General features: G+C 42.3%; 1 protein-coding gene across 1 annotated transcript in view; it reads left to right on the top strand.

Annotated features, from left to right (window-relative positions):
- Positions 1–25,588, top strand: part of CCDC102B (coiled-coil domain containing 102B) — a 448,125-nt gene that overhangs the window by 219,709 nt on the left and 202,828 nt on the right. The window contains exon 6 of the mRNA XM_029064699.2: positions 17,275–17,445. Within this exon, the coding sequence (XP_028920532.1) occupies positions 17,275–17,445 (171 nt within the window). The remainder of the gene's footprint in view (positions 1–17,274; positions 17,446–25,588) is intronic.

Genomic DNA, 25,588 nt, shown 5'->3' with positions numbered 1-25,588 from the left:
TTGGATTAACAGTGCAGTAGTTTGGTTATAGAAGAAAGGTGAATTTTAAGCAAAATTGTAATAATAATAACATTAATAATAATATTTGTTAAGCAATTACTATTTGCCAGACACAGAACTGGCACTGGAGTGGATACAAATAAACTGGGTTGGACACAGAGCTCACAGTCTTAATCCCCATTTTACAGTCGAGATACGTGCCCAAAGTCACATAGCAGACAAGTGGTGGAGCCCGGATTAGAACCCAGGTCTTTTTAACTCCCAGGCCTGCACTCTTTTCACTGGGCCATGTTGTTTTCTTTGTACTCCTCCAAATGCTTAGTACAATGCTCTGCACACAGTAGGTACTCAATAAATACAATTGATTAATTGATATAAGCCTTCTCTCTTCTGTCAAGCTTATTCCCATCCCCTACTGTCATTTCAGCACTTCCTAGCTACCTAATTCATTCATTCAATCATATTTATTGAGTGCTTACTGTGTGCAAAGCACTGTCCTAAGCATTTGAATGCTCAGCACTTCCCTACCCCAAAGCTCTTGTGTATATACCTTTATACTCTATTGCTTTCTCCTGTTTATTCACATTATTGTCTCTTTCCATCTCAAGATTGTAAACACCTTAAGAGCAGAGATTATATCTACGATCTCAAATGTCATCTATCAAGGCCTTAGTACAGGGTTCTGCACAGAATATGTGCTCAATCAGTACTATTAATTATCTGATTACTTGATCGGTAATAATAATAATGTTGGTATTTGTTAAGCGCTTACTATGTGCCAAGCACTGTTCTAAGCACTGGGGGAGATACAAGATAATCAGGTTGTCCCACGTAGGGCTCACAGTCTTCATCCCCATTTTACAGATGAGGTAACTGAGGCACAGAGAAGTCAAGTAACTTGCCCAAGGTCACACAGCTGACAAGCAGCGGAGCTGGGATTAGAACTCATGACCTCTGTCTCCCAAACGCGGTTCTTTCCACTGAGCCAAGCTGCCTCTCCATGAGTGGTAACATCAGTGAGTGTTAACATCATTAATAGCACCTTAAATGACATGTGAAGGGTTACGATACTCTCTGAATGATTTTCTCTCAAGCATTTAGTAGTTTTCTTCACAGCATAAGTGCTCAATAAATACATTGGTTGATTGATACAATACATTTTTTTAGTTCAATTGAAACAAATTATTCCAGTTCTTTTAAGATTCCATTTCACAAGCTCAGAGCCTAAGCCTTTTGAACGCAATATGCAGATTAAGGTAAATGATATGATTGATTTTTGTTTTACCAGATTTTCTGGGAAGCTCTCCTTGAGCCTCATCTCAAGAAATTGTCTGCCCTGCTTGGGATCCTGGACTCTAGAATACAAAATATCAAATGTTTTCCCTCTTTCAAGATGGCTCAAAGTGCACAATAGCATTTTAAAATGCTTTATTCAATGTCCACAGTATGCCAGAGGCTGCTGGGCCAGAATTACAGGTCATATACTTTCTAAATGAAAAACTTATGACTCCATTTTAAGATATAGATTGCCCACTGGAGTGTTTTCTAGTCTGATTGATAGCATCATATAAAATTCATACTGAGAAGTAATTTATTAGGCTGATTAAAAATCAATCAAATACAGCTTGAGTGTGACAGTACAATTGAAACCGGGAGGGTGGTGGGGGACATGGGATAATCTCCTTCTGAATGTGATTAGATTCCTGGGGCTCAAGTCAATCAGGATGTCAATCATATTTATTGAGCAATTTATGTGTGTTATACAGTATAATAATATAATAAGCACTTTCCCTGCCCAAAACAAGCTTACAGTCTAGAGGGGTAGACAAACATTAATACAAATAAGTTACAGATATTCATTCAATCAATCATATTTATTGAGCGCTTACTGTGTGCAGAGTGCTGTACTCAGACCTTTAGGGAATGCAATCCAACAATAGATACTCCCTGCCCACAAAGAGCTTACAGTCTAGAGAGACATTAATAGAAATAAATGACGGATTTGTGAATAAGTGCTGTGGGTCTGCGAGAGGGGATGAATAAAGGGAGCAAGTCGGGGTCTGGAGGGTTCACAGGAAAGGTATGTAGCCTGCAAACTCTGTGCATCCTAAGTGGTGCAAGAGATGTGGTAAGCCCACAGCAAGCTGCTTTACTAATAACTGTTTGTGATCCAGCAAACAATAACGAAGAACAAAGAAGAAACTTGTGAAGGCATGGATGTGGTGTACTTTAGGACGGATGGTTGCCAGCCTTTGAGGGATTGGAGCGTGAAGGGAGATATGACCTTCTCCCTGCTCTGCCCAGTGATGGGCCTGGACCAATCAATGACTGTCATGTAGAGCCACAGCTGCCATGCCTAAGGCAGATAAAAGGCACTCGTTTTTGACTCCTGAGGAAGCAGCTGGAGCAGAAGCAAGGAGGAGAGGAGCATTGACTCAGACCAGCATAGCAGCAGACGGCAGCAGCAATTGGAAGCAGAAAGAAGAAACATTGGCAGGATAGGCTCCCTTGATCAACAGACTGCTATTGGACCCTTGGGGGAGTGGAGTGAATGAGAGTGTGTATGTGTCACTCCCTTGCATGCTGGTAAAACTAAGTAAAAAATCTTTCCTCAGTAACCTTGGTGGTGTGGTCTGACTCTCTACCTGTCACTGAAGCTTCCCCAGTCCAGAAAAGACCTGGTTGGTATGAACTGGGAAGGGCCTGTGACAAGAGACTCATTCATCCCTGAAGAAATAGCTCTTGTTGTAGAATGAGAGGACGGCAGGGATTGGCGGTGGCATGACTGTGAAATCAAACGGGGAAGTGGGGCTTGAAAAAAGTAGGTGGAGAATAGTAATAGAAGAATAGTATTGGAGAATAGTAGTAATAGTAGTAGGAGAAAAGGTAGAGAAATAGCATGACACAGTGGATAGAGCAAGAATCTGGGAGTCAGAAGGTCATGGGTTCTAATTTCAGCTCCACCACTTGTCTACTGTGTGACCTTGAGCAAGTCACTTTACTTCTCTGTGCCTCACTTACCTCACCTGTAAAATAGGGATCGAGACTTTGAGCACCACAAGGGATAGGGACTATGTCCAACCCAATTTGTTTGTATCCACCCCAGCACATAGTACAGTGCTTGGCACATAGTGTCTAACAAATATCACAATTATTATTTATTGAACACCCACTAGGTGCAATGTACTGTGCTCAAACACTAGAAGCATGAGACTCATTCCCTTCCCACAAGGAGCTTGTGTTCTAATGGCAGAGACAGGCAAAGTCATCACAGTAAATAAATTTACTGCACATTTGACCAACCCTATTTGCATACACACTGAGGGAATTTACCAGTCAAAAAATGTGTCAGTGTTAGAGGTGGTTGATGGATTGCTATGATTTGGGAAGTTAATTGGGAAAGATTTCCTGGTGGAGGTGGGGAAAACAGGAAAATGACTGGTTGCCCAGCCAAGTACAAACTGTTGCCCTCTCGACCTTGGCTCCAGGTGACAGTAGCCAATATTCTACAGTGTAGAAGGGGTGGAGAGAGGCAAGAAGAGAGAGGGTACAAGGAAAAGGAAGGATACAAGAGAGGAAAGAATGGGGAAAGAGTTTGGGATGAAAAGAGGAAGATGGATTGAAAGGGAAGAATGAGAGAAGGGAAGATGAGAGGATAAGGCAATGAGGAAGGGAGGATTTACTCTCAGCCAATTCCAAGGATGTTGTCCCTAAATCTCAGCCTGTAAACTCATTGTGGGCAAGGAATGTGTCCATTTATGGTTGTACTGTACTCTCCCAAGTTCTTAGTACAGTGTTCTCCACACAGTAAGTGATCAATAAATACAGTTGACTAACTGGTAGACATAGGTTAATTACACATTTCTCTTAGCCTGACTTCCCACCCATATATTAGCACCTGTGTGGCTTCAAGGATGCTGGTGGCAACTGAGGAGGGTGAAGAGCTTATGAAGCCCAGAACCAGTAGACAGCTACTGTCAATCAAGCACAGCCTTAGGACAATCTTAAGAAAGATCGAACACTGAGCGGTGTCAGTCTGCTGTTGCCCATTTTTCAGAACTCAGTTTGGGGTGGCAATTAGACTGTAAGCCCATCAAAGGGCAGGGACTGTCTCTATCTGTTGCCAATTTGTACATTCCAAGCGCTTAGTACAGTGCTCTGCACATAGTAAGTGCTCAATAAATGCTATTGAATGAATGGCATTCTTAAAGGAACCATTTGCTGTTTGTTTTCCTGGATGCCCACCCTCTTGGGTATTAAGGATGGATTATTCATAATAATACTTACAGTAGCTGTTAAGCTCTTAAGCAAGGTGGCTTAATGGACAGAGCACAGGCCTTGGAATCAGGATCTGGCTCTATATCCAGCTCCACCACATCACCACTGTGTGACCTTGGGCAAATCACTTATAGTTCTCTGTGCCTGTTACCTCACCTGTAAAGTGGGATAAGAGTGGGAGCCCATGAGGAACAGGGACTGTGTCCAACCTGACTAACTTAGTACAGTGCCTGGCAGCATTTAGTACAATGACTGGCACATAGTAAGTGCTTAACAAAATTTTATTATTACAAAGTACCATTGAAATACCATAATTATTATTATTATTTTTATTATTGACTTGTATCTACCCCAGTGCTTAAAATAGTGTTTGGCACATAGTAAATGCTTAACAGATACCATTATTAATAGTATGATCACTATCCAGACACTGTACTAAGAGCTGGGGTGGATAAAGGCAAATTAGGTTGGACACAGTCCCTGTCCCACATGGGGCTCACAGTCTTAATCCCCATTTTACACGTGAGGTAACTGAGGCCCAGAGAAGTGACTTATCCAAGGTCACACAGTGGACCATTGACAGCTAGGATTAGAACCCAGGTCCTTCTGACTCCCAGGCCCATGCTCTATCTACTAAGCCACACTGCTTCCAACTATCGAGTTCCCCACCTCTACCTCTCATCCCTCACTTGCATGCATAAGGAAGTAATTTCACATAAACTTGCCTAGCGTGGGCAGACCCCAGTGAACACTTACAACTCAATAGCCTGGTCTGTGTCAACAAGGACCATTTGTCAGCATCCTTGTATTAGCTGGCTAGCCAGGCAGGTCAAGAAAGTGCAATGGGCAAACAGACTGGATCAGTCAGGTTTTTTGTTTGTTTGGTTTTTGGGTTTTTTTAATGGTATCTGTTTAGTGCTTACTATGTGCCAGGCACTGAACTAACCACTGGAAGATGCAAGCCAAACAGGTGAGACACAGTCCATGTCCCCTGTGAGACTCACAGCCTTAATCCCCATTTTAAAGATGAGGTAAGAGGCACAGAGCAGGAAAGTGACTTGCCCAAGATCACACAGCAGACAAGTGGTGGATTTGGGATTCAAACTCTGGTCCTCTGACTCTCAGGCCCATGCTCTACCCATTAGGCCATGTTGCTTCTGAAGTTGTTCATCTCACATGCTTCTCAGCTTACCTCAACAGCCTACCTCTAATAGCTGAGTTTTCCCTAATGTAGCCAGAGGCAGCTTAACAACACTTCAGCTCAAGGGATAGTTTATCCACCCACCTCATGGCTTAGGAGAAGCGTATGTGATGATTAATTAAGTTTCAAGAAGCAATGTGCTGTCCAAGTTAAATGAGTATTTATCATCTAAGTACCTGGACTGTGTTTCTATCTTGATTTTATCCAGTCATTTGAATGATCACACTGCATTTGCTTCCATATTTCCCCTCTGTCTGCTAAATGGAAGAGGGGTGAATGACAAGGAGTGCAGACTGGTGATAGAAAACCTCGATTTTCTCCCTATAATCCTGCATTCAGTAGGTACTACTGCTTAAAACAGCAAACTAAGTGTTTCTTTAACAAATCAAACCTTTAATTATCATTGTCAAGCATTGCTCTATGCATCGAACTACGCAACTGCAGAGAAGAGAAGTAATTGAATGGCAATTTATGTATGAATTTAGTCAATCAAATAGATTTACTGAAGTGATTCAAGATATAGTCCTACAATAATAAGCACAGCAAGTATATAAAAATCTCAAGTAGTTGCTTGCTATAAGGCCATCGTTTCTAAAGGGAGTTCTTCTTGGTTATAATAGTAAGAATGATTGATTCTACATGTGTCTTGTAAAGCTTCTTTGGTGAGTTATTCTTACCTTAATGGCTCCACAGGGCTAGGTCGTTTCATTTACTAGTCACTGAGTATCTCTGGACGTAATCAAAAATCACGTAAACCAGAAACAATTTATGACATCCATTTAAATGGATCTCATTTTTAAAGGGAGAAGCCATCCAATGGTTAGCAATTAAGCAGTTTGTATATTCCCGCAAACATCTATATCCATCCACATAGACCTGAATACATTTATCCCAAGAGTTACAGGTTATCATCCTTATATTACCCACCCTTTGTGTATATTTAAAGCAATTACATTACACACACTACAACCTGTGGTAAGCTCAAATTTGTAATCAGATATGGAATTGTAGAAAATTAAACTGAGTTAATAAAATGGCTCTGTTTTTATAGCAGAAGGGGAAAGCCCAGTTAACAGGTAGTAATCTATAGTGCAGTCAAAAGTGAATACTATGCTGAAGGCTGGCTGGTGTGATGTATAAACTAAAACCAGGACCTTAATGTATTTAAAAAAACACAAAAGCTATAGAACATACCCAGAAAGGAAGAGAAGTTACTCCTGCTTGGGCTTCAAAACCCTCTTCAATGGTTTCTCTTTCTTCTTTGTTTCTAATTATGATGATAATGCTATTTTTAAGTGTTTGCTATGTGTCAAGCACTGTTGACACATGGGGTAGATACAAGCTAATTAGGTAGGACACAGTCCCTGTCCCATGTGGGAATCATAATCCTAACCTCCATTTTACAGTTGAGGTAACTGAGGTTCAGAGAAGTTTAAATGATTTGCCCAAGGTCACACGTTAGATAAGTGGAGGAGCTGGGATTAGAATCCATCTCCTTCTGACTCCCAGGCCTGCACTGTATCCACTAGGCCATGCTGCTTCCCCTTTCCTTCTAGTGTGTGGGAAAGCTCTCTGTCCTGTTTTTGGACATCATCAGTTGTTCATCCTGCACACAAGCTGACAGGCCATTCTGTTCCATTTGCACTTGGATCTGTTCCATAAGCACTTCATATTCACCCCACCCTCGGTCCCAAAGCACTTATATACATCTCCGTAATTCATTTACTTAAATGAATGTCTGTCTCTCCCTCTAGACTATAAGTTTCTTGTGAGCTGGGAACATTTCTATCAATTCTGTTTTATTCTACTCTCAAGATATTAGTTTAGAGCTCTGTACACAGTAAGCGCTCAATAAATACCATCGATTGAATTTTTTTTTTGGAGCACACTGTATTTATTTCCAATGAAAATACTGCATCTTCAATCTGTCAAAGTTGCCAGTCTTCTACATTCTACAAAATTGTCTAGGCTTTTCGGGCCCAATATGTTAGGCAGATGGGAAGTCCATTTCGCCTCTTGCCAATTACCTCCCTAGCTCGCCACCTTCAGTTTTGTAATACTAGTAATAATACTTACTGAGCACCTACTGAGAGCAAATGACTGTTCCAAGTCTGGGATAATACAACAGAACAGCTTGGCTTAGTGGATAGAGCATGGGCCAGGGAGTAAGAGGGTCCTATGTTGTAAATCTGGATTCACCATATGTCTGCTTTGTGACCTTGGGCAAGTCACTTTACTTCTCTTTGCATCAGTTACCTGAAATGTGAAGACTGTAAGCCCCATGAGGGACAACCTTATTACCTTGTATCTACCCCTGCGCTTAGATCAGAGCTCGCCGTGGGGAGGGAATATGTCTGTTTATTGTTACACTGTACTCTCCCAAACACATTAGTACAGCAACCTGCACACAGTAAAGAAAGGGGGAGAATGCTACAGTCATCAGCAAAGTGGCTGTTTGTCAGCGACTTGTTATTAATACTGGATTCCCTCTTCCCTCAGAGTTATTGAACAAGACTTCTGCAGGCTTTGACAAGGGGACCTTCCCTGTTTGAGTTTTCTGTGTAGTTGTCTCCAACCCAGACTGTGAGACACAGTGATTTCCATTATGCCTTTGCTACCTCATCTTTTCCAGGAGGCCTCTAGATGTTAAACAATTCCCAGTTTTATTGAACACATGCAAAGGGTGTTGAATTCCATTGAGTCAGACTCTTCAGGTTAATGGATGAAGGAAAGCAGAGGAATGATTTGGAGTACAGTGTTCTCAGCACTTTTCTGTTCGCTTCCAGAGGACATCATTGTTGTCAATAGTTGAGTAACTAAAGAGGAAGCTGGCTTTACCTCTTCTGGTTTGCAATCCAAAATATTTTCTGCTGTTCTTGAGTTTTTAATTACTTTGGTGAAACTTGATGTACTTTTGATAAAAGTTCTTGGATAGAAATTTTGAAGGGTTAATGTGTCATAGTGGAAAATGTGCCAATCCATAGTGGAAGTCCTCCAACATTTTACTGGTGATTTTAAATCATTCTTTGGAGTAAGGCCAACACTTCTCATCCTAGCTTGCTCATTCTTTGCTTCATCAAGGAATAGTTGGTTAGCACTGTTCCACAGAACAACTGTCATTTTGTATCTCCTCATATATATTTCATCGATTGGACTTTAACCTTCTGAGGGTCTGCAGAATATAAACCAAGAGGAGATATGATGACAGAGTTAATGGGTGGCTTTGAGATATTGATTTGGATTCTACTACTGCATCCTGAATTCCTCTGGCTTGGAAATCCTCATGGAAGACTTGGATGAGGAGAAGGGAAAGGAGAAGGGGGAGGAGAGAAAGAAGGAGGAGACCAAGGATATTCCCAGCACTACCTTAAGCACTGGAGTAGATACAATATAGCCAGATCACTGATGAAATGCCATAGGACTTCAAAGATGAGTACATAATCCTCATTTTTAAGGAAAAATGGGGAGAGAACAGAAAAGCTCCTGAAGAACATATTTACTTCCTCGTTCCTTGAATCCCCTGTCCCACATGGAAATCACAGTTTAAAGTGGAGGGGGACAGTAATTTAAACCCTGTTTTGCTGCTGTCTTCCCCCTCCTTACTTTAAAAATTCCCCAGAAATGACAAGATCCAGACACTATGCCTTTTTTATGGTTTAGACTTAAGGAGTTATTTCCTCAGATGCTGGGAGTTCAGGAAACATCTTTTTTGTCTGACTTCTTGCAATTTGAAGGTCATTTTAATGGTGGAAAGACATGCTCACAAGATTATTGTAATGTTCTTGCCATCTTTGAAAATTTACCTCTTTGTGAAGAGCGTGGTTCCAATATATGGAATATTCATTTGAATATTTGAACATAGTCAATCTGTCACTAAACTCTGTGAGTTCTATCTTCATAACGTCTTTAAAATACACCCTATTCCTTTCCATTCAACTTTTAATCCAAGCCCTAAACATATCCTGCCATGATTACTATATCAGCCATCTCTCTAACCTCCCTGCCTCCTGATTCTCCTCATTCCAGTTCTTCGCTCTATAACCAGGAACACGTTCACTAAAGAACTTTCCATGTTTCCCCACTCCTCAAGAACGTTCAGTGGTTGCCCATCCACCTCAAACAGAACTCTTTGCCATCAGCTTTAAAGCACTCAAACACCTTGGCCTCTCTGACCTTTACCTCTCTAATTTCCCTCTGTAACCCGGCCTGTACACTTCACTCTTTTAATGCCACCCTGCTCACTCTACCTCAATCTCCCCTTTTCGACATCAACCCCTCACTCACATCCTTCCTCTGGCCTGGAACTCCCCTCTCCCTTTGTATACAACAGACCAGAACTCTCTCCATTTCCAAAGCCTAATTAAAGTTACATCCTCTCCAAGAAGCCTTCCCCAAGCCTTCCTCAGCACCACAGGACTTTTGTACATATTCATAATTCAGTATATTATCAGTTTCTGTAAGCCTCTTATGAGCAGGAATTGTTTCTGCCAACTCTGTTATATTATAGTCTCTCAAACAGTACAGTGCTGTGAATGCAGTGCTCAATAAATACCATGGCTTGATTGATTGGTTGGTTGGTTCCATCTATACTTTTTAGCAATGTCACAGTATTGTGCTAGTCACTAGTTTCTTGACATCAGCATACTCTTGGATCTTTTCAGTTTGGCCATTTTATCACTAGTTATGCCTGTTTCTCAGCTTGTTTTGAAGAAGAGGTCACAGCATGGCAGTGAATGGAACACAGGCCTGGGAGTCAGAGGATATGGGTTTTAATCCCAGATCCGCCTATTGTCTGTTGTGTGACACTGGGCAAGTCACTTCAGTTCTCTGTGCCTCAGTTTCCTCATCTGTAAAATGGGGATTAAGACTGTGAGCCCCATGTGGGATAGGGACTGTGTCCAACTTGAATAACTGGTATCTATATTATTACTTGGAACAGTTTTTGGCCCATAATAAGAGCTTAACAAGTACCTTAATCATTATTATTAATGGAAGATTTAGGGGGTTCTAAACATGAGGAGCTACAAGGGGTGGGTGATATTTTCTCAATTTCCTCTGAGGAATTTTAAAAACTCTGAACCCTTTCCATTGAACCATTCAAGACTGATTTCAGGCATATAGCTCCCCCCTTATGCAGGACCAAACTGCCATCTTTCCTAGATCACATACATCATTATGTCAAATTGCATATGTAATAATAATGATGATGGTATTTGTTAAGTGCTTACTATGTGCCAAGCACTAATCTAAGAGCTGGGGTAGATATAGGGTAATCAGATTGTCCCACATGGAGCTCACATTTTTTTAATCCCTATTTTCCAAATTAGGTAATTGAGGCACAGAGAAGTTAAGTGACTTGACCAATGTCACACAGCAGACAGGTGGTGGAACTGGGATTAGAACCCATATCCTCTGACTCCCAAGGCCGTATTCTTTCCACGAAGCCACGCTGCTTCTCTGTATTCAGCAGAGCATATTGAATAGGTAAAATAGACATGGATAGGGCATAGTAAGTACAAAGACAACATGGACAATGTAGATAAAAAACTCAAAAGATAATGAAGGAATAAATGTCAATCCATTCTCGGAGAGCCTCTGCCAATAGAAATAAAAGTATGAGAGCATGATGTACATTTTTAAAGGGATAATAACATTAAGTGATAATTAGCTTTCAAGGTATTACCTGAGGAGTTATCCAGAAACATTAGTAAAGTATTGGCTACATTTCTATTTAGTCCCTTGTAAAATGTCATACTTTCCATGCGTATGTCCAGGGATAGTAAATAACTATATCAGCAACCTGATTTGGAATGGGGAAATATCAAGTAACACTCATTCATTGCTACCGGAAAATACAATGTCCAGGAATGGAAAATGTGGTTGTTATTAAGTAACTGGATAATAATGACCTTTTTTAAGAACCTAATAGGAAGAGATCCCTCTCAAGCTCACACCTAGAGAGTTTCCAGTACTCTATCAGTCTCAGCCTCGTTAGGGAGAGTCAAACAGAGACATATCCATTCCATTCCTAGCCTGGGCAGAGGCTAGCGAGTGGAAGGCAATCTGTTACAAGTTAAAACTCACCTGTGCTGGGCAGCAGTGGTATGGGACAGAGCCGAGGCCAGAGACTCAAGTTTACTGTGCTGAAGAAGGTTATGGTAAATCACTTCTGTACTTTTACCAAGAAAACTGTATGGATATACTGCCAGAATGATTGCAGATGGAGGTGGTATGTTCTAGAGAGATGTGTCCATGGAGATTCTATGGGACAACTCGACAAGATAAGACAAGAGTCACCCAAGATTTACATTTAACAAAACTATCAAAATAAGTGTATCAACAGTGAGGTCCTGACACTCACTTAACTGAATGCAGTACTGAGCTTAAGCTTTTAGTACAGTTCTCTGCACACAGTAAGTGTTCAGTAAATATCGATTGACTGATTCATTCATTGATTCACTGTAGCAATATTCACAGAAACACTTACTGTGTCCCAAGCATTGTTCTAAGCACTAGGGTAGATACACGTTAATCAGGTTGGACACAGTCCCTGCCTCACTTTGGGCTCACGGTCTAAGTAGGAGGAAGAACAGGTATTGACTCCCCATTTCACAGTTAAGGAAACTGAGGCACAGAGAAGTAAATGACTTGCCCAGTGCCCAAAAGTATTCAAATGACAGAGCCAAGATTAAAACCCAGGTCCTTTGACTCCCAGGCTCATGTTTTTTTTTCCCACTAGGCTACATTTCTTACTCATGAAAACTTTTTTCCACATTTATCAAAAATACACTGAATGATTAATCAGTTATCTCTATTTTATTTATAGCAAAAGTCTGGTTTCTGAGGCCTATTCTTTACAGTTATGGCATTTATTAAGCACTCACTGTTTACTAAACTCTGGGAAGATAAAAGGTATTAAGTTTGGACCCACTCCCTGTTTTACCTGTGTCTCCCTAGCTATCTAATCTCCATTTTACAAATGAGGAAATTGAGGCCCAGAGAGAGTAAGCCAGGGAAAGGGCTAGGACGAGAACCCTTGCCTTCTGACTCGTAGGCCTGTGGTTGACAGTAGATACTTTGCCTTCTATTTCAATTGTATATTCCTAAAGGGATTTAGAGGGAGCTAAAATAGAGGACATCTGGAAGAACCCTCTTCTAATAAGAAATGCCCACTCCTTATCACCCTTGAAAATAGTTTTCCAGCACACTTTGTCCCAAAAGAAGCAGTGTGGCTTAGTGGAAAGAGCACAGGCTCAGGAGTCAGAGGTTGTGGGTTCTAATCCCTGCTCCTCCACTTGTCATCTGTGTGATTTTGGATGTCACTTCACTTTTAATGGGCCTCAGTTAGCTCATCTGTAAAATGGGGATTAAGACTCTGCGCCTCATTTGGGACAACCTGATTATCTACTTAGCTCTTAGAACAGTTCTTTCATTCATTCAATAGTATTTATTGAGCGCTTACTATGTGCAGAGCACTGTACTAAGCGCTTGGGATGAACAAGTCGGCAACAGATAGAGACAGTCCCTGCCGTTTGACGGGCTTACAGTCTAATCGGGGGAGACGGACAGACAAGAACAATGGCACTAAACAGCGTCAAGGGGAAGAACATCTCGTAAAAACAATGGCAACTAAATAGAATCAAGGCGATGTACAATTCATTAACAAAATAAATAGGGTAACGAAAATATATACAGTTGAGCGGACGAGTACAGTGCTGTGGGGATGGGAAGGGAGAGGTGGAGGAGCAGAGGGAAAAGGGGAAAATGAGGCTTTAGCTGCGGAGAGGTAAAGGGGGGATGGCAGAGGGAGTAGAGGGGGAAGAGGAGCTCAGTCTGGGAAGGCCTCTTGGAGGAGGTGATTTTTAAGTAAGGTTTTGAAGAGGGAAAGAGAATCAGTTTGGCGGAGGTGAGGAGGGAGGGCGTTCCAGGACCGCGGGAGGACGTGACCCAGGGGTCGACGGCGGGATAGGCGAGACCGAGGGACGGCGAGGAGGTGGGCGGCAGAGGAGTGGAGCGTGCGGGGTGGGCGGTAGAAAGAGAGAAGGGAGGAGAGGTAGGAAGGGGCAAGGTGATGGAGAGCCTTGAAGCCTAGAGTGAGGAGTTTTTGTTTGGAGCGGAGGTCGATAGGCAACCACTGGAGTTGTTTAAGAAGGGGAGTGACATGCCCAGATCGTTTCTGCAGGAAGATGAGCCGGGCAGCGGAGTGAAGAATAGACCGGAGCGGGGCGAGAGAGGAGGAAGGGAGGTCAGAGAGAAGGCTGACACAGTAGTCTAGCCGGGATTTAACGAGAGCCCGTAATAGTAAGGTAGCCGTTTGGGTGGAGAGGAAAGGGCGGATCTTGGCGATATTGTAGAGGTGAAACCGGTAGGTCTTGGTAACGGATAGGATGTGTGGGGTGAACGAGAGGGACGAGTCAAGGATGACACCGAGATTGCGGGCCTGCGGGACGGGAAGGATGGTCGTGCCATCCACGGTGATGGAGAAGTCTGGGAGCAGACCGGGCTTGGGAGGGAAGATGAGGAGCTCAGTCTTGCTCATGTTGAGTTTTAGGTGGCGGGCCGACATCCAGGTGGAGACGTCCCAGAGGCAGGAGGAGATGCGAGCCTGAAGGGAGGGGGAGAGGACAGGGGCGGAGATGTCCTTAGTTTTATTTTGCATTTTCTATGGAGGTTCTACTTTTTTTTTGTTGTTTTTTGATGCCTGCCATTTTGGATGTAATGAGAGTGATAGCTTTTGGGGCCCTCTTTTTAGCATTAGAAGTGCCAACTTTATCATGAGTTGAGAGGGTTGGGAGATATTTAATCTCAAAAGAATTATGGATTAGATTATTGGTGTCTATGCAACTGACTGTACTTGTCAGTCCATTTTTTACGTGAAAATAAGCATCCTTGCTGTTTTCCTGATTAAAGCCAGTTAGAGCCCCAGCAAGTCATAGCTGTTTACCCCAACTGATCTTGTACTGATCTGGCAGGATCCATCCTTGAGCTCTGATTGAGACATAGATTATTTGGGGAAAATTAAATTTCAGTTCAAATCAATACACTGTAATTATGTTATTTTTTTGACCACAGATATGGTTACTATGTTACTATTAATTATAGCTTGCCTCTCCCTCTACCACTCTTCTGCAGTATTTTAATCTTTTATGTGTCTATTTTTTTTTTGAGGCTGATATATTGTCTCTTTTTGATTCACATTTATTAGTGATTCTGTTTCCACTGTTTCTTGTTTTTTAGCAGACTCACTTTATTCTTTTCTACTTACAATATTCAATAAGGTTTAATCCTCGTGTTTGATCTTTTTGATAGAAGACAAATTCTGGTTGGAAAACATGAGTTTAAAATGAACAAATGAATTAATGAAAGAATCAAACTCCAGAAGGATCTACAAACAGTCTGATTTTAAGTATTTCACATCTTCGAGTTTGCTCACTGCAATGGCAGTAAACAAAGATTTAAATTCTAAAAGAAATTTTGGGTGGAAAAGGGAAAAAAATTCTCACCACTGTTCATTCCACTTGCTGTTTTGTTAAAGGTCTAAAGAGATTATCAATGTGTCTGAGGCTACTAAACTAGGGACCTGTTTACTATACTGTAAAGATAGCTTGTTATAGGCAAGGAATTGTCTGGTATATTGTTATATTATACTGTCCCAAGTGCTTAGTACAGTGCTCTGCATACAGTAAATGCTCAATTAATAGGATAGAATGACTGAGTGAGAAGATATAGAGAGCAACAGTCTGTTGGATGTAAAAGGAGAAGGAGTTCCAGGGAGGAAGGAGGGATGAGGAAGGGATCCGTAGAGCAAGGGACTAGGATGTGGCTTGGGTTTAAACAATGCATGTGACCTGGGGTGTAATGGAAGACAAATGAGGAAAATAGGATAAATAGGAGGGAGAGAGCTGATTAAATGTACTAAAACCAGATGGCCAGCACTTCTCTTTTTGCCCTTCTGAAGGGATTTCAGAAGATTTTGAAGATATGAAGAACTAAGGTCTGGTGGATCTAAATGGGGAAGGAGTGCCAGGAAGGAAGGAGGGCTTGAGTCAAAAGATGGTGATGGGAGAGATGAGAACGAGTACAGTGAGTTGGTTAGGTTGAGAGGACAGGAGAGGGTGAGGTGGGTGTAGCAAGGCAAGAGTGTGGTTGTTAGAGGGAGGGAGCTGATGAAGAGAGGACCTTAACACTAAGAAAAATTACAATTGTATTTGTTAAGCACTCACTATGTCCTTAACAGAAGCAGCGTGGCTTAGTGGAAAGAGGTTGGGTTTGGGAGCCAGAGATTGTAGGTTCTAATGCTGACCCTGCCACTTGTCAGCTGGGTAACTGGGCAAGTCACTTAACTTCTCTGTGCCTCAGTTACCTCAGCTGTAAAATAAGGGTTAAGACTGTGAGTCCCACATGGGACAACCTGATAACCCTGTACATTCCCCAGCATTTAGAACAGTGCTCAAAACATAATAAGCGCTTAAAAAATACATTATTATTATTATTATTATTATTATTGCTACTATTATGTGCCAGGCACTGAATGAAATACTGGAGTGAATACAAGTAAATCAGGTTGGACACAGTCCCTATCCCACATGGGGCTCACAGTCTCAATCCTCATTTTACAGATAAGGTAACTGAGGCCCAGTGAAGTGACTTGTCCAAGGTCACACAGAAGACAGGTGGTGGACCCAGGGTTAGAACCCAGGTCCTTCTGACTCCCAGGCCCATACCCTATCCATTAGGCCACTAGGAAGCAAGGACAACTGTGAGGGTGCTGATATAGTAATCTAGTTAGGATATAATGAATATCTACATCAGGTCGGTCATCTTTGGGATGGAGGGATATAGGTGGACCCGACCTCATAACTACGTTTCTCGGGCAAACTAAGACAGGGTAGCTTGATTTTGCTTAGTTGAGGTAAAGATTTAAAATATTTCTAATACCAGTGATCATATTTGTTCAACTCTTACTATGTGCCAAACACTGCACTAAGCCCTGGGGTAGATATAAAATTATCAAATTGGATACAGTCCCTGATGCACATGGGGCTCAGAGTCTAAGTAGAGGGGAGAACAGGTATTGAATCTCCATTTTACAGAGGAAGAAACTGAGGGACAGAGAAGTTAATTGACGTGCTCAAGGTCACCAAACAGGGAGGTGGAAGAACAGGGATTAGAACTCAGGTCCTCTGACACCCAGATCTGTGCTCTTTCCACTAGGTTATGCTGATAGAGTACTGATAGTATGCTCCCATTCCATTCCATGCACAATCCAAACCATCCAAAGGGAACACGTTCTATCAGATTAATTGAACTGTTTAACCAAGATTCTTCCCATCCACAGACAGATGCAAGACCCAGAACAATTCTGCCTAGGACAGTGAATCACCCCAAGAAGAAATTTTATCCCACTTCCCCTGAGAAACTCTACTGATACTATCAAATGTTGAAAGTCCCAATTAACATGACTGGGGAATTGTCCAATTACTTAACCCCAAACAAGGGTTTCCAGAATAGATTTATTTTGTTCACGTCTGTTTCTTTCTCAAGAGCCAATGGAGAGGAGGTGCCTAGATGTTTTTGTTCTAAATTACTGTCTTCACTTCCTTATAAGGACTGGTTCACTGACCTCCTGGATGTAAGCTCATTTTGGGCAGGGAATGTATCTGCTAATTCTGTTTTATTGTACTCTCCAACCGCTTAGCCCAGTTCTCTGCACATAACAAGTGCTCAGTAAATACCATTGATTAATTGACTGTTCAGCATGGTAGTGTATAATGTATTCCTTTTTTCTTTGAAAGGAACTGGTAGAACTTCAATATGCCTACTGCAAGCTAAACAAGAAATATCAGGATGAAATGGCAGAATTGATTCATGCAAACAACAGAGTGGACCAGCGAGAGGCAGATGTGAAGAAACTGAGAGTTCGTGTGGAGGAGCTGAAGAAGGGACTTAGCCAGGCAGAAGATGAGGTATTTGTTGACTGAATTTATGGGGGACTCACTCATCATTACTCATCATCATTAGAGAATCAGCGTGGCTTAGTGGAAAGATCCCGGGCTTGGGAGTCAGAGATCATGAGTTCCAATTCCAGTTCCGCCACTTATCAGCTGTGTGACTTCGGGCAAGTCTCTTAACTTTTCTGTGCCTCAGTCACCTCATCTGGAAAATGGGGATGAAGACTGTGAGCCCCACGGGGGACAACCTGATTACCTTGTATCAACCCCAGGGCTTAGATCAGTACTTTGCACATAGTTAGCACTTAACAAATACCATAATTATTATTATCATTACTCCCATGGGATGGGCTGGCAGAATATATTCTAATTAGAGAGGACAGATTGGCCAAACAGAAAGATTCTGGGCCTGGGAATTAGAAGGCAAGTGTTCTAATCCTGACTCTGCCATTTGACTACTGTGTGACCTGGAGCAAATCACTTTACTGTTCTGAGCCTCAGTTTCTTCAACCATAAAAGGAAGATTCAATATTTGTTCTCCCCTTCTTTTTTGTTTTGTGTGTGTGCGCATGTGTGTGTGTGTGTGTGTGTGTGTGTGTGGTATTTGTTAAGTGCTTTCTATGTGCCAGGCACAATTCTAAGTGCTGAGGTAGATATAAGGTAATCAGGTTGGACACAGTCCATGTCCCTCATGGGGCTCATAGTCTTCACCCACAATTTATTGATGAGCCCTGAGAAGTGACTTGCCCAAGGTCACACAGCAAATAAGTGATGGATCAGGGATTAAAACTCAGGTCCTTCTGACTCCCAGGCCCATGCTCTATCCACTAGACCATGTGGCTTCTTAGACTTTGACCCCTCTATGGGACAATGACTCTATCCTATCTGATTGACTTGTGTCTACCCCAGTGCTTAGAACAGTGCTTGACACATAGTAAGTGCTTAACAAAGATCATAATTATTATTATAAATTACAATAAGTATAATTCCCAAGGTTAAACCAAACCCAAAGCACAGTAACTGGCTTTCTTGAAATCCAGAGGACAGTAGAGTTAATGGGCTAATAGTATGAATTGGAGTTCAAACAATGGATGGGTGGAAATCCAAAGTTTGCAGCCACTGTAAGAGATCAGTCAATTAATGGTGTTTACTGGGCACTTATTATGTACAGTGAACTATACTAAGGACTTTGGAGAATACAGTACAACAGAGTTGGCAGACACTCTCCTTGCCCAAAATGAACTTACAGTTTGGAGGAAGAGTCTTGTCTTGTCTTATGCTGTTGAGTCACCTCTGACCCATAGTGAGCACTATGGGCACATCTCTCCCAGAACGCCCCATCTCTACAATCGTTCTGGTAGTATATCCAGAGAGTTCTTTTGGTAAAAATACGGAAGTGGTTTACCATTGCCTCCTTCCATGCAGAAAACGCGAGTCTCCACCCTTGACTCTCCCCTAGGCTGCTGCTGCTGCCCAGCAAGGTGAGTTTTGACTTGTAGCAGATTGCCTTTCCCTTGCTAGCCACTGTCCAAGCTAGGAATGGAATGGACAGGGCTCTGCTTGACTCTTCCTCCCTTAATCAAGACTGGTGAATACTGGAAACTCTCCAGTTGTGACTCTGAGAGGAAGTTAGAGGAGGAGACGGGTTAATATAATTACATGTATTTATTTATTTCATTTATATTGATGTCTTTTTCCTCCTCTAGACTGTAAGCCAACTCTGTTGTATTGTAATTTCACAAGCACTTAATATATAATTTAAAGATAAGTACATAAATGCTTAAGATCTTAGAGTGGGGTGAATATAAAATTCTCAAAGGTCACAGATCTCAATGCGTAGGTGACACAGAAAGGAAAGGGAGCTGGAGAAAAGAGGGCTTAATCAAGGAAGATCTCTTGGGGGAGATGTGACCTTAATAGTGCTTTAAATGGGGGGAGACTGATGGTCTGGAATATATGGAAGGGGAGGGAGAGGAGGCTAGGGAGAGGACACGGGGAGAAGATCAGCAGCAAGATAGATGCAATCAGGGAACAGTGATTAAGATGGAGCTAGAGGAAAGAAGTGCGTGGGGTGGGCTGTAGTAGATCAGTGAGGTGAGATTGGATGAGGCTAGCTGATTGAGTGCTTTAATGCTGATGGTAAGGAGTTTCTGTTTATTGTGGAGGTGTTTGATCAACTACTAGAGGTTCTTGAGGAGTGGGGAGCCATGTACTGATTTTTTTTTGAACAAAAGGATCCAAGCAGCAGATTGAAGTATGGACTCGGGTGGGGAGACAAAAGGCAGAGAGGTAAGTGGAGAGTCAGATGTAGTAGTCAAGGCAGGATATGGTAAGTGCTTGGATCAGTGTGGAGACAGTTTGGAGGAAGAGAAAGGGTGGATTTTAGCATTGTTGGGAAGATAGAATTGACAAGACTTTGTGACAGACTGAATATGTGGATGGAATCTGAATGATGAGCCTAGAACAATGTCAAGGATATGGATTGTGAGATATAGAGGACAGTGGAATTGTCCACATGGATAGAAGAGACGGGGAGAACAGGGGTTGGTTGGGAAGATAAGGAGTTCATTGCCAGGAGTTCATATAGTGCAAGGGAAGCCAAGCTGGATAAAGTTTCAAGGAGAAGGGGATGGTCTGCAATGTCAAAGGCAGCTGAGGGGAGCTAGGAGGATTAGGATAGAGTAGAGGCCAACTGATATGGTGAGAAGAAGGTCATTGGTTACCTTAGGGCTGTTTCCCTGGAGTGAAGTCATTGGAATCCAGATTGGAGAAAGTCAAGAAGAGAAATGGAGAAGAGGAAATGGAGTCAGCAGGTGTAGACAACTCTGTCAAGAAATTTGGAGGGAAATGAAAGGAGGGAAATGGGGTGATAACTGGAGGGAACCATGGGCTCCAGGGAGGGGTTTTTTTATTAGTGTAGGGGTTAGGTAAAAGTGTTTGAAAGCAGTGGGGAAGAAGTCATTGGAAAGTGAACAGTTGAAAATGGCAGTCAAGGAGGGAAGAAGGGAGAAGGCAAATGTTTTAAACAGGTATGAAGGGATGGGGTCAGAAACACAGGTGGAGGGGGTTGATTTAGAGAGGAGGTGAGGAATTTAATCTTGAGTTACTGCAGGGAATGTAGGGAGAGTCGAAGAGGGTGGAAGAGGAGCTGGGATTAGAGAGGAGCGGGGGAGATTTTAGGGAGGTTACATCTGATGGCTTCAATTTTGTTGATGAAGTATGTGGACAGGTCATTAGGGGAAAGGAATGGTTCAGTGAAGGGGACAGAAGTTTTGAGTAAGTAATTCAATATCTGAAACAGCTAGCGTGGGCATTGGATACAGGAGTGAATTAGGAAGGGGAAGTATTGTTGTAGGGAAGAGGACACAGCCAAACTGCAGCAGATCAGAATGAATTGAAGGTGGACAAGATCAGGGAGATGTCTGGATTTCCTCCAACAGCACTCCACAGCTCAGACACAGGAACAAATTAAATGTACTGTAAAGGTGATGCAGAGTCATGTACTAGTGGTAAGAGATCAGTGGAAGGACAAGGGAGCAAGGGAATTGAGATCACTGGAGAGGGTGGTGTTGAGAATGTTGATTTGTGTGTCAAGGAAGGTAGTTGGGTATGGAGACCAAATAGGATAGAATGGCTGTAGAATATCAAAGGGTGTCAAAAGAACGGAGGTCTCTGTAGGGGAACAGCACAGATTTGTTGGGGATGGGTGTATGGGAAAGAGAGCAGATGAGGAGGTTTTGGTCTGATAGAGAAATTTCAAAATGGGTGAAGGTAGAGATTGTAAAGTGACTAGAGATGAGAAGTATGTGCCTAAATTGGTGAGTGAGTGAGGTGTTGTGGAACAGGAGGTCGCTGGAGTAGTGAGGAGAGGTCAATAGTGGAAGGATCGCTGGGCACATCCATGTGGATATTGAAATCCACAGGGATCAGTGTAGGGATGGAGAATGAGAGAAGGAATGTGAGAAAGGGGTCAAAATGGTTTAGAAAGTTGGAGGAGGGGCTTGGTGGGAGGTAGATAATCGTGAATAGTAATTGGAGTTTGTCACAGGGGCAGCTGATATGGGCCTCAAAGGAGGGGAAAGAGAGGTATGGGGGAGGTGGGATTCATTCATTCATTCAATAGTATTTATTGAGCACTTACTATGTGCAGAGCACTGTACTAAGTGCTTGGAAAGTACAATTTGGCAACAGAGACAGTCCCTACAAAACAACAGGCTCACAGTCTAGAAAGGGGGAGAAAGACATCAAAACATGTAGACAGGCATCAATACGATCAATATAAATAAATAGAATTATAGATATGTACATATCATTCATAAAATAAATAGAATAATAAACATGTTCATGTAGACACAAGTGCTGGACTCTGACTCCCATGCTTCTCATCTTTTCACTAGGCTATGCTGCTTCTCTTCACCTTTGGTATATTTCCCTCGGATCTAGGATCTGGATTGGGTTAAGAGCCATGAAGACTGCCTCAAAGTTAGAGACAGATATTCTAAGGTGAACCATTAGGGGACACATAAGAGGAGGAGGAAAAAGAGAAGAAAATATATTCATTGAGCTCCTGTTGGTGTGATGAACTGTACTTGGCGTTTGGGAAGTACTGAACAATGAAATGATAGGTTCCTTGCCTACGAGGATCATGCACTCTAATGATCATTTATGTAAGCATAAAATGTTTACAACTAGAGAGTGAAAAACAAATTAAGTGTATACATATATCCACCTGAATGCTAAGGAGGGTGCAAAACTAAAGAGAGACTAGGCAGGCAGAGGGGAATCAGTCAATTAATAGAATGTATTGAGCACCTACTCATTGCATTGCATTACATTTTATTACATTGGGGCAAGCATAATAAAGGTAGAAGTCTTTGCTCACAAAGACTACAAAGTATCTGGGCTGAAAGACACAAAATAATTACAGATTGAGGGAAAAGACAATAGAAATATAGGTATTTGGATGAGTGCTTAAAGAGTGGAATATGTAAAAGTCACTAAGTACAGAAGTGCTACAGGTGCTGTGAATACCTAAGTGTAGAGGTGGTGCAAAAGTCCTGAGGTTGTAGCAGAGATGATGTGAACTGGCGAAAAGATCATTTGACACTTGGACTGTGAAAGAATTGCAAACTAAAACCAATGTGATCTTTTTTATAACCTTCTTGCTCCTCTCCAGTCCCACCCTCCTTCTGTTATCTCACCAACTCTTACCAACCCTGCCAACCTTCCCAGCAGTATCTCAAGAGAAAATCCCCACCTCCTCAAAATCTACCCTCTCTTCTAGATATTCATACCCTACTAAAATATTACACACTCTCTTCTTCCCTACCTGTCTGTCATCAGCTACAACTCCTTCTGCAATAGGTCCTTCCCCACTGCTTTCAAACATGTCCAGGTAATCCCCATTCTCTTATACCCTTTCCTTCTCCCCTCTACCCACCTCCCTCTATCTTGAGAGAGTCATTTTCACCCACTGCTTCCATCTTCTCTCCTAAAATTCTCTTATCAACCCTCTGTTCTCTGGCTTCTGCCCCCTCCACTCTGTTAAAGCTTTGCTCTCCCAAATCACCAATCAGTAGTATTTATCAAATGCTTTCTGTGAGCAAAACACTATACTAAGCAATGAAATTAGTACATGTGATCCCTGTCCCCACTACAAGTCCATTGTTCACTCTCCATCCTGGATCATCTTTTTAAAACAGTCATTCGGCACATATCTCCCCACTTCTCAGAAACTATCAGTCCATCAGTCACTGCATCAAACAAAAAAAGAATTACCGTTGGTGTAAAGGCACTTAATCAGTCTTACCCCATCTACCTGCCCTTGTTCCTTTCACATTGTTACCCAGTTCACCTCGCTCTACTAAAACCATCAAACTTACTATGCCTCAATCTTGTGTCTCTTGCCATATTGTTCTTGTCTGTCTGTCTCCCCCGATTAGACTGTAAGCCCGTCAAAGGGCAGGGACTGTCTCTATCTGTTACCGATTTGTACATTCCAACCGCTTAGTACAGTGCTCTGCACATAGTAAGCACTCAATAAATACTACTGAATGAATGAATGAATGCCTCTTGCTCACCTCACCCTTCTGGCCTGGAACTCCCTTCCCCTTCAAATCTGACAGAACATCACTCTCCCCATCTTCAAAGCTCTAATAAAGTAATATCCCCTTCAAGAAACAGCTCTGACTAATCTCATATCACACCTTCTTATCCTCCTTCCCTTCCAAAATCTCCCCCTACATTTTGATGTTGCCTATGTACTGGGATCTGGACCCCCTGAGTGCTTTGTTACCCCACCACCACAATATTTATGTACATAGCCTTACATCCGGCTGTTTCCCCTATCTGTAATTTATTTTAATGTCTGCCTCCCTCATGTGACTGCAAGTTCCTTGAGGGCAAGAGTCATGTCTATCAATTTTACTGTACTATACTCTACCAAACAGTCTATACAGTGCCCTGCATGCAGCAAGCACTCCACAGATTTGGTTGTCCGGTTGATAATAATCGATATAAATTGAATAGAAATAATAGAAATTGGTCAACCCTCCTCCTTCTCTCCCGTCTTGCTGGCTCTCCATATCTGCCTTTCCTCTTATCCATGCTTCCCATCCTGATCAGCTACAGGACTTGTGTAAGTGCCCTAAAATATCAGAAAGCTCATCAGCAGCCCAGGGTTGGCTCAGAGGGTAAGAGAGTGTGGCAGCCTCCTCAGGGCTCATTATCAGAGTGATGGGTGCTGATGCACATTAGACGGTGCCTGCCTCAATCAGTCATTCGTATTTATTGAGCACTCACTGTGTGCAGAGTACTGTACTAAGCTCTTGGGAGAGTAAAACAAAGCAATAAACAGACATATTCCCTGCCCACAAGAAGCTTACAGTCTAAAGGGGGAGGGGGAGACAGACATTAACATAAATAAATTTAATCAGACGTCAGAAGGGGAGACTGAGGTAATGGAGTTCTGGGAGCGGAACACAGTGATTCTTGAGCAAATGTGGGCAAGGCCAGGGATTCCCCTGGGAGAGTGCTCTTAGTTCGGGAGGTCGCAACCACATCCTGTGGTGTCATCAATAGATATTTCTGAAGGGAAATCAAAGATAGCTTCCCTGTCATAGCTGTGTCATGGCTATATGGCTATGAGCTGTTTTGGTTTTATCCCTGGGATATCCAGAAAAAAAATGCTGATTAAAACTCTAATGCTTTGAAACCTGGGGAACACCTTTCTGACTCAGCAGCTTCAGCTGTCTTCCACAAAATAGTTTGGGTATTTATTAAGTACTTATTATGTGCTAGGTCCTGAGATAGAAAGAAGTTATCAGATTGGATACAATTCCTGTCTCACAGAGAGCTCAGAATCCATCCTATCCTCATTTTTCAGGTGAGGAAACTGAGGCCCAGAGAGGTTTTGTGATGCTCCTAAGGTCACACAGCAGGCTAGTAGCACAGTTGGGACTAGAACCCACTTCCTCTTCTTCCACTCCCTTCTGCATCACCCTGACTGGTTCCTTCTGTTCTCCCCCACCCCCCAACCCCACAACACTTATGTGTACATATCTGTAATTTTATTTATTTGTCTTGCTGTCTGTCTCCCCTCCCTCTGGACTGGAAGAGAAGCAATTTATAGAGCCCCAGTGGATACTATAATGTTGATATGGAATGAGACAGTTGGATTTCAGTTTTAATGTCTGCACTGTACCCAGTGCTGTCCCAGGAAAAATTCTCCCTTGGGCACTGAGCGTGGATTTAAAAAAGAATTCATTATCATTTAAAACTGTTACAGTAATGTACGTTTGGCTTCACTGGAACAGTCATCATGAACTCAAATGAATCATTTCTGAATAAAATTAATTGAAATCCTGGGACTCAAATAAGTCTCATCCTCTAAGATATATCAATCTAGGTCCCTGAGCTTGATTTTCAAAACTGGAAAAGATTTCCCAAATGGAGAGAGAAATGCCAGAGCCCCAGAGTGGAGAAACCCCTGGGGTCTCTTGTTAAGCACCTGCCAGGCACCATTCAAGGATTCTGGAATTGAAACATCATTCCCAGAAGACCCTTAGTAGCCTTTTAATTGTCCAGGATTTGGGGTTTAGGGATTTGGGGAAATTAGCTGGGAATGGCACAGATACCACTTCACTTCCAGTTATTTTAG

This window comes from Ornithorhynchus anatinus, chromosome 5 (genome assembly GCF_004115215.2).
Source record: "Ornithorhynchus anatinus isolate Pmale09 chromosome 5, mOrnAna1.pri.v4, whole genome shotgun sequence".
In the NCBI taxonomy this organism is placed as follows: domain Eukaryota; kingdom Metazoa; phylum Chordata; class Mammalia; order Monotremata; family Ornithorhynchidae; genus Ornithorhynchus; species Ornithorhynchus anatinus.
This window is presented reverse-complemented; position numbering and strand designations above follow the sequence as displayed.